Source organism: Heloderma suspectum, chromosome 1 (assembly GCF_057233095.1).
Source record: "Heloderma suspectum isolate Gila_16-S chromosome 1, 16-S_ref, whole genome shotgun sequence".
In the NCBI taxonomy this organism is placed as follows: Eukaryota; Metazoa; Chordata; class Lepidosauria; order Squamata; family Helodermatidae; genus Heloderma; species Heloderma suspectum.
Window position 1 is genome coordinate 103,367,417 of NC_139458.1, and position 14,398 is coordinate 103,381,814.

The 14,398-nt window shown below is 40.6% G+C and overlaps 1 protein-coding gene across 1 annotated transcript in view; it reads left to right on the forward strand.

The window, feature by feature from the left end:
• ANO3 (anoctamin 3) overlaps positions 1-14,398 on the forward strand; it is a 405,787-nt gene that overhangs the window by 368,470 nt on the left and 22,919 nt on the right. Inside the window, exons 15-18 of the mRNA XM_084852445.1 lie at positions 4,980-5,062; positions 6,714-6,854; positions 7,170-7,334; positions 11,468-11,504. Of these exons, the coding sequence (XP_084708571.1) occupies positions 4,980-5,062; positions 6,714-6,854; positions 7,170-7,334; positions 11,468-11,504 (426 nt within the window). The remainder of the gene's footprint in view (positions 1-4,979; positions 5,063-6,713; positions 6,855-7,169; positions 7,335-11,467; positions 11,505-14,398) is intronic.

Sequence of the window (14,398 nt, forward strand, 5' to 3'; positions counted from 1 at the left end):
ATACAGTCATTCTCTTCCTCACTCTTTCTCATACACACCTACTTCACAAAATCACTCATTATCCTAGATCCTGTGGCTTCGATCCATTTATTCACACACACACACACACACACACACACCAATTTACACCCTACCCAGATATTACCCAAAATCATTTTCCCCTAGCACTGCTGTTGACCTTTTAAGAAATGTCCAGCTCCAAGGTCTTGCACTTTAAAGAAGTGTGTCTCTTTTAAGAAAACCTCCTCACCCCATTTTATTTCTTTCTCCACCTTGGGAAGCCAAGAAATCAGCCCAAATGGGGAAGGGATGGTTGAAGGTGGGAAAAGACTGAAAAAATGTGATTGCACATTGCAAAGGAATATAGACAAAGTGTATTTCAGGGAAGCTCCCTATTGGCAAACCATTGATAACAAGCTTATGGATAACCAGGAAACTCCCAGAGTTTCCTAAAACACATGTCCTAGTGTGTTCCAATTGCATCAAAACACAGTAGTGATGCTGCCGAATAAATAGTCGACTCATTGGTTGAAACTCATCCGTTTGTAATGTTCACTTCTGTAGTGAGCCTGGATTATGCGTTCTCTATTAAGTCAGAATGGATTGTGAGCTTTGGACATGCACAGTGAAACAGTGCACAAATTCCCATCCCAATTTTCAGTCATCCTACTACCTAGACCATCCTCACCACCCAGGTTACCTGAAGCAATCTCCTTAGCTGCATCTTGCAAGGAGGAGGGGTTCATCTTCATACCAGCAATCAGTAACAGCAAGTAAACATCACATGACATCATCATGCAAGCAGGCCATGTGAAAACAACCAATCAGAAAGTGAGCATAATAAGGTGATGCATGATGTCATGCCGCATTACATGATTCCAAACTATGGCTCCCAAGATGCACCTATTGTCCATGTGCAAAAACTTGTGTACACAAAATGAGAGTTCGTATTAAAGGAGAACTCTCATCCAAGATCACATGGATGAATTGGTTACTTTCTGAGTAAATAACAAATTCACTTGGGGTAAGTTCACCCATCGCTGCTTGTAAGTGGTATAAAATGCTCTGTTAGCCAAGACTAAGGGCCAAACTAAATGTTCCTCCAATCAAGCATAGCTCAGCTATACATGATTGTCTCCCCTACTTTTTGTCAAGTGCACACAGCACCAATTTGGATCAGGACTGTGACTCTTCAGGAAAGGAGCATTTAAGCTTCCTCTTCCCCATTTTTGTCCCAAAATTCCACCCACCCCCCCACCCCCCCCGGGGAAAAAAAGTATTCATTGGAATCAATAGAAAATATTTGCTTTTAATGCCCCAGAGGGATGGAATTTCAGGACAAAATTGCTATGGTTCTGAATCCCGATCAGGGCCATGGAGGACACTTGCAGGAGAGTAGGGGAGCTCAGCTATGCATGATTAAAAGAACATTTAGTCTGGCTGCTGCATGTAGAAGTGAACTATGTTACCACTTACCATTTGCTTTTGTAACTATAGCACTCAAAGAGTGCACATTAACTGTCTTCAACTGTCAAGAATGTTTCTTTTCAAAACAACTTCCTGTATGCTCCAGTGATTCTGATGCTGGAGAAAAGTATTAAGTTAAACCTTGGATGTAAAAGGGTATTGTCTGTTCAAAGCTGGTCAGTAAGTTATCTATGAAAGGGAATTTCATGTTAAAATGTACATACAAACCAAGCGTTAATTTGAGCCAGAGCTTGTAGAGTTTAACCCCAGGAACTGCTTTCAGTGCCAGTCTTAGCCCTGGGACATCGAAAACAATTGAATAGGAGAGTGTCCCTCAGTTGGTGCAAAACATAATTCCCCCTCAAAACTGAGCAACTATAAACAGGGTGCACATACATGTGGAGTTAGAGGGTAGTAGGACTTGCAGGCACAGACTGTGGTTACCAGCCTGAAGCCGCAGCACCTTTCTGTGTTTTTTTTTTACAAAAAATCATTGATATGGATGTAGCCATTCCTCTAAATCAGAGATGGGGAAGCTGTGCCCCTCTAGATGTTGTTGTACTCCAACTCCCATCAGCCCCAGCCAGCATGGCCAATGGTCAGTGGTTATGGGATTTGTAGTACAACAACATCTGGAAGGCCACAGGTTCCTCACACCTGCTTTAAATGTGTCTTAATCTGCTTCATCATGCACTGGGGATATCTAAAATCTATGATGAGATTCAAGGACGAAGTGATAACACTACCAAAGCACCCATGTACCTTGGACACTTAAGTACAAGCATTTCATTCTCCGAATGTGTTCAGATATTGTACACAATGTCTAATTCACCTATACAGTGTTCAGTACCACAAGACATGGCAAGGACTATAAATTTAGATGGTTTTAAAAGGCGATTAAACAAGTTCATAGAGCCTATCAGAAATTATCCTCTATGTTAATAGAGAAATCTAGAGATGGTGGAGAAATCCGCTGCAGACTCAATCATGCTGGATTCTCAAGAATCTGACCTGCAGAGTCCACAGCAGACCAGCCCCACTCACCTCTGCCCCTTCCAGATTTCCCGTGAGGCAGCTGTAAGGGCTGTCGGTGCCACCGGCACCGAAAGTGCCGGCTATCAAGGGCTTCCTTAACAACTGGAGCAGAGAACAAGGTCCCTGGCATGGCCAGCTCCCAGTGCTCTCTCCCTGGCTTCTTCTCAAGGAAGCCAGGGAGAGAGCGCTGGGGTGCCGGGTCGAGGCCCTTGTATTCCGCGGGTTTCCTTGACAGACGGCACAGAGAACAAGGGCCTCGGTGCAGCCAACCTCCAATGCTCTTGCACTGGCTTCCTCTCCAGGAGACCAGGGAGAGAGTGCTGGATTGCCTCCAAGGCCTTTCTTCCCCACACCAGCTGTCAAGGGTTTCCTTAACAGCCTACGTGGGGAACGAGGGCCTCGGCGTGGCCAGGAGCAGAGCCACCCACAAAATCCAATGGACGTGGCAAAGCTCCTGGGGAATCCGCGGGGTCCCAAGTGGCCCAGATTTCCCCACCATGGATCCTGCCCTGGACCAGATGTTGCAGAGTTTATTCACTCCTAGAGAATGCATTCTCTGAGTGTGGATTCTTATGTAGCCAAAGTGGCACTATGCAGACCCATACAAGAGGAAGGTATCAGCAGGCTTAGGGGAACCCCAAAGTTTGCAGAACTACAAAAACACTGTGAAAAAAAAACCCTAAAGGGAGAGTGGAAACTCAAAACTGCTCAATGAGGGCTGAGCATGCTCAGTGACCACAAAATCTTTCCTGACTGTTTTAGGAGGGATGGGAAATGGGGTGGGAGGGAAAATGGAATGAAGTATCCTGGAAGATGGCATTGCTGGCTGACTGGAACTCTTAAGAAGAAGACTCCACATTGCAACATTTTGTTGCAGGTTCCACTTGTTACCTTCACTATGATAGCTAAATGTGACCTTCATGTCTAGTTGCAGTATCTTCTGCATACCAGTTGCGGGGAGTGAATTAAGAGAGAGGGCTGGTGCCTTCAGGTCCTTCTTGGGCACTTCCCAGAGATATCTGGCTGTTGGAAACAGAATGATCAACTAGACGGCTCTTGGACCGATACAGCAGGGTTCTTGGACCGATACAGCAGTATCCATAATTGCTGTTCAGCACCATACAAGATCTTATCAAACTAGCATGCTTAAGTTTGTATAGACCTTCTAATAACCTTTCCCTCTTGTGTGTAGTTATGGTTGGGATCCATGAGGCAGGCAGGATGCAGGAAGTGTCTGCTTGCATGGTAGGAGCTTCTTTGCCCTTTCCAACCGTAGCTCCTCCCCAGCACACCACTACAGAAATGAAAGCAATTTCACAAGTGGCCTTTGATGCAACATGGTAAATCAGAGATAACATATATATTTGGGTGCATGCATCGGCCCTTTACAACATAGCCTCCATTCAATGCTTTGGTAAATGAAAAAAACAAACAAACAGATATTTATCTAATGTATTGTTTTAACATTCATTAAGAGTCTTTGGCTTAGTATGTTGTTTTCTTTCTCTTTTTAAAACATTTAGATTTTTTGTTACAAAAATTAAAGACAAAAGAATCAAGCAATACAGACACATTAAAATCTTTCATGTTAAGAAAAATCACACAGGAACAAGTATTCCAATGGAATTAAAGCTCTCATTGACCATCTTTGAAATTAACCTATTTTTTGGTTCTCCTGATGATGGTGACATTCCAAATTCTTGCGGGGGGAGGACAGTCAGTGAGTGGTGGGTCATTACTGCTTCTCCAGTGAGAGGCTACAGTTAGTCTTGCTGAGTTGAAAGATTGATTAAAACTTGTTTTTCATTCATTTGTTCTTAACACGGAAATTTCTTGGAAGAAATAATAGATGACTACGTGTTATCCAAGGCCTGCAAAGTTAGAGAATATCTTCTGAATCTGTAGTCTACGGATCCCTTAGATTAGGGATCCCTTAGGTTACTTAGATTAAGTAAGGATAGGTGTTGTAATGCAGCCCTGCCTTTCAGTATCTATTTTGTTAAACTTACATGCATTCTTGACTTGGATGCTGGTGTCCGTAGCCCACCTGGAATACCACACATATTTCCTGAAGCTTCCAGATGAACAAAACAGGAAGCCTTTTGATGTATTAAGTCTGCTAGAGATAGCTAAAACCTTCTCCTTTTTGATTAACACTTTGATAGTCCATCTCCAAGACCCAAAAGATGAGAAGAGGATCTTCCTGCTTATGTGCCACTCCTCTGATTGGTGAAACCAATACGCAAGTCTTGAGAATTTGCTCTCCCCCATAGCTTATAGCTTATAGCTTCAGGTGTGCATAGCTCAAGAGCTGTGAAACTGGATAAATCACAGTGTTACACAGCTGATAATCTGATAATCCATCTTTATTGCGCTGCATTGAGGTTTTTCCATTGATTTCCTTATAAAGGAGGAATTTTGGAGTAATATACCAACAGTTGATTATAATGTTAACATATAAGTAATGGCTTTCACAGCTACAGTGTTCTTAGAGTTTTGGAAAAGGCGAAGAGCTGTACTAACCTATGACTGGGACCTCATAGACTGGGAAGATGAAGAGGTAAGAATCGAAAGAAATAATTTGTAACAGCAATGTTGATATCAATTTTCATTTAGTTTTAGTATTCCCAGGATATCTGAGGGCTTGTCTGCATTATTTGTATTTCAGGTAAGTGCTGGGCTCAATGTGATTTCATCTGCACCTAAACATCTGAAAGTGTATACATGAAAACATTAGCACCTAGTACCAAGAATAAAGCTTCCATCTGATAAACGGTATCAGCTATGGAAAATTCTCATACATAGCATTAGTTGGGATTGGGAACAGTGGAAATTTCCATTGATATCGCAAGCTGTGAGTGCATTAGATCATGATCTTAAGCATGTTAGTGAAGGATGTTAGTTGCACTGAAATCAGTGTGACCTACTTCCATTATGGTGGAGTTAGTACTGGGGTGATAATATATAGATCTTGTAAGTAAATAAATAAATATTTGGTCATATTCAGATGCAGGGAAGGTGTCAAGGGTAGGCATGGTTGGGCATCTGCCAATGGCCCACACCCTAGCAGGGGCCTACTGACAAGAGTCTCCTGGAGTTGCACCTCCTCTTCCTCCTCACCACTGCATACTATTTGTTCACCTTCCTCTTGCTTGGTCCCCAACAATGGTGATGGTGAGAAGGAGGAGCAGAAGATGCCACTGTCTGTTTGCTCACTGGCTCTCTGCCTGTCAAGCAAGCAAATGGTAGGAATGATGAGAAAGAAGATGAGGAGCAATGGCAGCTGATGTCACTGGTGGTGATAAGGTACGTTCCCTGAAGAGAGGGGGGACATTGAGGGCGTCTTACCCAAGGTCCCTCAAAAAATCTGGAACCAGCACTGCTGCATTTCTCAAATCCAGGCACAATTTTCCTAGAACATTTATCCAACTATGATAATGCCCACTAGTGTGCATGTTAAGAGGAAATTAGTCATTCCAGTTAGGGGAGTGCCACCATTTTTATTATGCCCATGAAACAAAAGCCTTTCTTTCAAGTTCATTTGTGTACAATGAAGTGGAGGAGATGATCACACTGGCACCCACCTCTGACCTCTACACATTCAAAGTTATCATTTGAACAGGGCCCAACCATGTGTGTGTGCACACAAATCTGTGATTGTGCAATTTGTGTATAATACATGTACAATCTGGCACCCTTCATTTTTCAGTGTACCAGACCATGCATACAGCAGAGTTGAGTGCATTTGGATGTACATGCACAAAATCTTTTAAAATAGTACCTTCGCATGTGCGGCAGTAGTATACTGAGTATAACCTGGTACTTTAACCCCCCGCCACCCGCCCATACATTCATGTACACAAATAAACTTCAGAAAGAGATCTAATGTTTGAAAATAGCCTTTTCAGACAGAATGTTTGAAAAGGGGTAGGACTAAAATTCTCAGCTGCCACCAGTATTCAGTTGGTTGTCCAATTCCCTAATGCATTTTTTTAATCCTACCCTTTGATCTTCAGAGTTGTCCCAGGGCAGTGTGGTGTTTCAGTATTAAATGTGAACATAATGTATACATTGATTTATTATAAGTATGCAGAGTATGTCAATGAGAAGGGAATTCTGCCAACAAGAACAACAAATCCATCCTTATGCCAGATACACATGACCTGCCATTCACCTCAGGCATAAACTGAAAGAAATCTTTGTGATTGCAGGAAGAGCTTCGCCCCCAGTTTGAAGCAAAGTATTCCCAAGTGGAGCGAGTAAATCCTATAACAGGAAAGCCTGAACCTTTTCAACCCTTCCCTGATAAACTTAGTCGACTGATGGTGTCTGTGTCAGGAATATTCTTCATGGTAAAGTCTTTTTGTAAAGGTCTTATAACCTACTTCATATCAGCTTGAATTGTTAATAGTTCTCAAATACAGAGATAATTGGTAATATAGTGGAATAAAATAAGGGAATGGGGCTCTGTATTTTGTGATGTTAAGGCATAGAAGATTTTGTCAAAATACTAAGGAGCATTTTAATTCCAGACTAAACACATAACAGACATAAATGAGATGAGTTTGCAGTACTTTCAAGTTTGTCCTTCTTATTTTTTCCAGATGTTCTTTATTTGTGATGTGCCCATTTTTCAAGTCAATACATTCCATTTTATCTGTCTGCAGATTTCATTAGTACTCACTGCAGTGTTTGCAGTTGTAGTCTATCGCCTCGTGGCTATGGAGCAGTTTGCCTCTTTCCAGTGGTATTTCATAAAAAAGTACTGGCAGTTTGCAACATCAGGCACCGGAGTCTGTATCAACTTTATGATCATCATGTCACTTAATGTTGTAAGTTCTCGATCTTTATTCATTGTGAAGGATAGTCTGAGGATATATAAAATGTATTAATATGTAGGATTGGTATACCATTTTTTGCTTGACTAGGACAGCAGCTTGGTGTGATTTAAACTAACTTCAAGTAAAGCAATTCTAGTTTACAAACTAACATTGCTTATCTCCTGAACCACTTCCTGTGCAGTTTCTCACCCAGTTTGTCAGTTACCCTTTATTTTGTATGTATATATATATGGTAGCAATGACAACTAATTATGTTATGGAAGCTAGTTACAATGTTAAAGCAATCACAAAGAGCAGAGACAGTGTGATGTAACAGTTTAACTAGGACTAGAGAGAGCTGGGTTCAACTCGGTTCATGATGCTTATTGAGTAAACTTGGGCCACTCGCTATCATTCATCCTAGCCGACCTCACAATGTTATTGTGAGTGTAATTTTGTACCGTCTTCAGAACTCCTTCAAGGAATAAAAATCTATAAATAATCAAAAGATCCCATTTTATCAAGTGGTATTGGGCAAAGGATTTCAGATTTCATTACAAATAACTTATTGCTGAACCATTATGACGATGACGACAATGATGATGTTTATTTTGGGGTCATGTAATAACAAAGGGTCTCTAAGTGGCTTACAATGTAGAGTGAAAATAAAAACTACTGTTAAAATACAATTACAATGAAAGGCAACAAATAAAATACAGAAATAGATAAAATGCATCACTTAAAACAGAGAACAGAGGAATAGAAATACATGGCACTAAACCAATTTAAAGCAGGGAGCAGAGGAATAAAAGCCACCAAGCTAAAACAATGTTAGAACCACAACACAATTTAAGAGGCCGTGTAAAGCAAAAAGGTCTTTACCTGGTATTTAAATGACATTAAGGTAAGCAAGAAGGGCATTCCACAATCAGGGGGCCGCTATTGAGAAGTAGGGATGTCAGAGAAACCCACAATGGAATAAAATGAGTTCAGATTTCTATGAATCCAACCCATGGATTCCACAGCAGACCAGCTTTTCCCAAGTCATATGGATTCCACACACTTATGGACCTTTTTTAAAAAAAACTTTCTGAAATTTTATGTAAATTTAGTCATAGAAAAATACATAAAATAAAAAAACTGGCTGAAAATGTGAATTTTCCCCATAAGCTACAGCATGAAAATGCACATGGGGGGATTTGCACATTTTCTCAAATGTGAATTTGCCCAAATGCAAATTTATGTAAATTCAGGAAAATGGGGGAAAAAATCCAATTCCATCAGTGAACGGATGACAGAACAAAAGACACCTGACAAAACACAGATGGAATGGATTTTACAAAATCTGTACATCCCTATTGAGAATGCCCTTTCACTCATTGCCATATGCCAAACCTCACTCATAAAGGAATTAGGCTCAGTGTTTTGAGATATAAAGGCATAATAGACAATTTTGGCAAAATGCTAAGGACAGATCAGCAATGGACAGATCAGCCTGTTTTGTCCACAAGTCCATTCCATCTTGATTCCATAGTAATCTTCATTAAAAAAAAAAAAAAATCTACACAAATATTCACATTTAAATACACATCTAAAAAATCATATTTTTGAAAGAATTTTTGCTCAAGATGGGGGAGTAATTTGTTCATTTTACATTTTAATATAAACTTACCAGATTTTGCACTTTTGAACCACTATGCAAACCAAAATTCAGTCATCCTTCAAAATTCACACTCCTCTGATTTTTACAATGGAGTTCTCCAATTAGAAAATGCCTGCAGAACTTAGGGAAAATAACGTACAAAAATGTAATGTGTATATTAGACAAACATGCATAATACAAACATGCACAACGCATGTTTAGGAGAAATATGCACAATATTTATTTATGTATTTATTTATAACATATGTATACCACTCCACATCTAAATAGATTCTGGAGTGGTGAACAAGAGATAAAATGAACAAAAGATAAAAGGAAGGAGGATGAAACATGATATTAAAATTATTCTTTAAAAAACAGAGTGCCAAGAAAACCGAGGCTGGTTAACCAAGGAAGGCTTCCTGGAAAAGAGCTGTTTTCAGGAGGCACTGAAAACAACTAAGTGTTGGTGCCTGCCTGACCTCCAGAGCAGGCAGGGAGTTCTATAGGAAGGGGGCCATCACACTGAAGGCTCTTCTCTAGATAGACTCCAGTCAGGCCATAGATCCATGTGTAACCACCAGGAGCATATCCTCTGATGACCTCAGTGATTGGGCAAGTCGGTAAGGCAAAAGGTGCTCTCTCAGGTATCTTGGTCCCAAGTTGTTTAGGGCTTTGTACACTAGTACCAAAACGTGAAACCTGGTAGCAAATAGACAGCCAGTGTACTGCACTTGAGACACAGATCTTTGAAGCATTTCTCTAACCGTTATTAATGTTATTTGAAGTTCCATATCTGGATCATGGCAAGTATGGACAAGTTTGCAAGAAATGTGAAACTCTTACAAATATGGACATGCTCCAGGAAATGAATATCAGATTTAAATCTGGTCATGCCCTAAGGCAGGGACTCATGCTAGAAGACTGGGTGTGGATATTAATTTCATTACAATATACAGCTCTGGGTGTGCACATATAAAACTAGAAATTCTAGTCTAGTAAATTTTTGACCTCTTTAGGATAAGAGTGTCACACATAGCATCTTAAATGAATCACTCAGCACACAAACCATATGTGTGATTGTGTTTAATGGCTAGGGCACACCAGTACAGACAATGAAAACACAGTGCCCTTGATCCAGCCAAAGATAGCCATGACCCTGTCCCATTGAAAGCACTGGGGCTTAGTTTAACCATTACTGTTTTTTCCATTGGTTTTAGTTTGAAATATTCATCACTAACTAGCTAGATTGAGGCCTGTACCTATAGCACTAGGTTCCTTTTTCTAAAGAAAAAATATATGGCATAATTTTTATTTTTTTAAATATGAAAAATGTAACTGTTATTAGACTTTCTCATAAAGAATTGGAAATCTAGAACAAACACTCTACACACTCTCCCTTCTCTCTCTCTCTCTCTCTCTCTCTCTCACACACACACACACACACACACATACTCACACACACACTAGAAAGAATGTTTGTTAGTACAAGCCTATACATCAGGGTGGGCAAAGAATAGATTTCCATATGTTTTGGACATCAACTCCCAGAAGCCCCTGCCAGCATGGAGAAATGTCAGGAATCTGAGGCATTGAAGTCCAAAACATCTGGAGATCTATCTTCTGCCCATCCCTGTTATACATTTCTATTTAGAAGAAGTAAGTTCCATTGTTCAATGAAGCATAGGGGCTGTTCACACAACAGCTAACCCACACTCAGTAGTTGAGTGTGGGTTGTTTGTTGAACCATGGGTTATCATGCTGTGTGAATGTAACCAGGGTGGCTTGTTAATCATGCAGTGTAGCTTATTTCCTCAAACAAGCCACCTTGAGAACCTATGACTTCTTGTTGCTGGGTTTTTCAGAGTGGTTAACAAGCCACCCTGGCTGTGTTCAGACAACACACAACACAATAACCCACGGTTCAACGAATAACCCATGGTTCAAAATAACCCACACTCAACCACTGAGTGTGGGTTAGCGTGTTGTGTGAACAGTCCCATTCTCTCAGGTTAGTAATTATAGGACTGAAGCATTAGGTTTCAAAATAGGACTTACTTCTGAGTAGATATGTGTAAGATTGTACTATAAGAGCAATATATGTCTACTTAGTAGTAAGTCCCACTGAGTTCAAAGGAACATACTCCCAGGTAAGTGTGTATAGGATTGTAACCTTAATGTACATAATAAGCCAGATCACATGTAACAATAAGCCAGAATTCTGGCTCATCAGGAATAGCAAGCATGCCCTAGGGCATGCTTGCTGGTGGCTCCCACTTGGGTCCACCTACTGGACTTAATATTACATTTTAAACACCCCCATAATGCACACTGGAAATTGAGATGCATTTTAACTAACCCCTGAAATTTAGTGTGCCTGTGTGCCCATGCATGCATGCATGCATGTGTCATTTTTGTCACAACCATTCTAGAACTCCTAGTCATATCAGTTTAAAAAATTATAGTTTATAAACTTTGTGCTTATTTCTTATTTCTATTTCAGGTATACGAAAAAGTTGCCTATCTCTTAACAGATCTAGGTGAGTAATAGTTTTACTGTGTTCTGCACTGCTGTGATGCTTCACCATTGTGCAGTATCTGATAAAATGTCAAACAATGCAGATAGTATTACAGATGCAGTTACAAGATGTCAATATTTGGTGTGCCTGAAAGAAAATTAGATGTATAAAAGGAAGATCGTGTTCTATGCTAATAACTGCAAGGGATAAACCGAATCCCAAGGCCTTATAAAATGATGAGTGAACATATTTGACACATACCTAACTAACATGTCAGTTAGACATGCACAAGGCTGCCAGTGTGTTACCTATATGACTTTATTCTAGGAAGAAATATTAGCTTATATTTAGCACTACTACTGAGAATATGGAGTGTTATAAATACAGGTAGTTCAGTAATGTGTCCATCTTTTCTCTGCCCCAGGATTGATTGAAACCTTCACATTAAAAAACCCTATACAATCATAAATTAGATATAGGCAAAATTAGTCCAGAGATTCAGCTTGGCTTGACATGTGACACCCCAATCCACTACATATACTCACCTGTTTTTCCACCTTAACTCATTCCCTGGCCTTGACTCATTTAACCTTTATTCCCTTATGTGAACAGCAACAGATACACTCCAAAAACCCAGGCAAAGAACAGCTAAGGTGAATGAGGAAAGAAATTTGCCAAATCTATTGTTACTGTTCACATGGGGAAGCCCTTTTCCCATGTCTCAGTTCAGTGACATGTTTCAAAAGGTGCAATTGATATTTTCCCATCATGCCTTTCTCAATTTCTCTTTAAAATAGAGAAATAATGGCTCTTGTTAAAAAAAAAAAAAAAGTTGTTATCAGCTAACCAAGGGTGTGCTGTGCATAGGTTTTCAAGAGTGTTGACCATAACGCTAATAATCACTGAACACATCCAGGCATGATCTTAAGGTATCATCTTGTGGCATGCTAATTTTAGATCAGGTTGAACTTGTCTGATGCAGAATGCTTAAACGTATCTGCCCTAACTTGCTTTAATCTTCCATCCAATGCACTTTTCTTCAGTAGCACAGGGAAATAAAAACAAAAAGAGGGAAACTCTTTATACATGTCATTCAGGGTTACCCAACACCACCTGCACCTATTGGTTGAAAAATCCCATTGATATCAGCTGTAATGGAATACCAGTTATCCTTTCCATTTTCATATGACTTTTGTTCCTTTCAGGAAGTATGTTATGATTCTGTAGGGGGGTTTTCTATATTATTTGGAAAAATCAGTCAAGCAAGAAAGCTATAAACCATAATGCTGTGAACCAATATTTGAACAGAAAGATGGATGTGTATCTGAAGTGAAAAATCAAAATAGCAGCCTACTCCTTTTTAATGGCAATCAGAAGCAGAGATAGGAGGCAGAAAAATAGGTTGATTCTGGACACTGCTGCCTGGAGTGTTTCATCTTGTTTCTACTTGTAACACCAGAAAAAAAATATTGGTGGGGGAGGCAAGCTGTGCCTCACTTGATATTTATTAAACCTCCACAAAAATAAACATCTCTGTATTTCACATTCTAAACCTAAACATTCCTACCCATACATTGTTGTTGTTCAGTCATTCAGTCGTGTCCGACTCTTCGTGACCCCATGGACCATAGCACGCCAGGCCTTCCTGTCCTGCGCTCTCTCCCAGAGCATGCTCAAGTCTATATTCATTGCATCAGTGATGCTATCTAGCCATCTCATCCTCTGCCGTCCCCTTCTCCTTTTGCCTTCATTCTTTCCCAGCATCAGGGTCTTTTCCAGAGAGTTTTCTCTTCGCATTAGGTGGCCAAACTATTTGAGCTTCAGCTTCAGTATCTGTCCTTCCAATGAGCACTCAGGGTTGATTTCCTTTAGGATGGACTGATTTGATCTCCTTGCAGTCCAGGGGACTCGTAAGAGTCTTCTCCAGCACCACAGTTCGAAAGCATCAATTCTTCGGCGCTCAGCCTTCCTTATAGTCCAGCTCTCACAGCCATACATTACTACTGGGAAAATCATAGCTTTGATTATGCGGACCTTTGTCAGCAAGGTGATGTGTCTGCTTCTTACTATGCTGTCTAGGTTTGCCATAGCTTTCCTCCCAAGGAGCAAGCGTCTTTTAATTTCATGGCTACAGTCACCATCTGCGGTGATCTTGGAGCCCAAGAAATAAGCATTGCTTATTTCATTAAGATTACATCAAGCACAGTTATTGTTGCATCCTTACTTAAAGTTCTCATATAAGACTTAATTTATTCATTCATTATGTAGTTTTATGCGTGCTGCAAAAAATACACATTCTTTTTCTGCAACAAGAAAAATAATGGAAGGCTTTCATGATCTTTCTGGAAGTAGGGCTTGTGTAGTTGTAAAGTTTGCATGACAGAAATTCGGCAAGAGAAGTGTTTGCCACAGAATGGAGGTGTCAGCCACAGGTACCAAATTGTATTAGAGGTGCCTTGCAAAGTAGTCCAGATGACCCAAGTAAGTAAGCAGTCAGTAAATCTCAAGGCACAGGGCACCCTGCTTGAACACAAGACATTTAATGCAAATAAAGGCTGTCTTCGCATCTGGCATTTTATTCCACTGCAAACCATTCCTTTTGATTCCTGTTCCTTTCCAGTATTTAGACTGGCCACAGGGCATACAAGCATCTCTCGTAGTGCTTCCCTCTGCTGCATTGCTTTTCATGGCTGGGTGGAGCTGCATGGAAAAATTGGGACAGAAAGTGGCTGCTGGCCACTCCCACCCTGCCCCCCCCATCACTGGTTCTTGTAACATGATTGATGTTCCGCCCGTCCCTCCTGCTTGCCTGCCTGCCTGCCTGCCTGCATCCCCTCCTTCCTTATCTGTCATCAACGCTGGCTGCTCTCCCCCCTTATTCTGCCTTCGCATCAACTGGCTTGTCCTCCCCACAT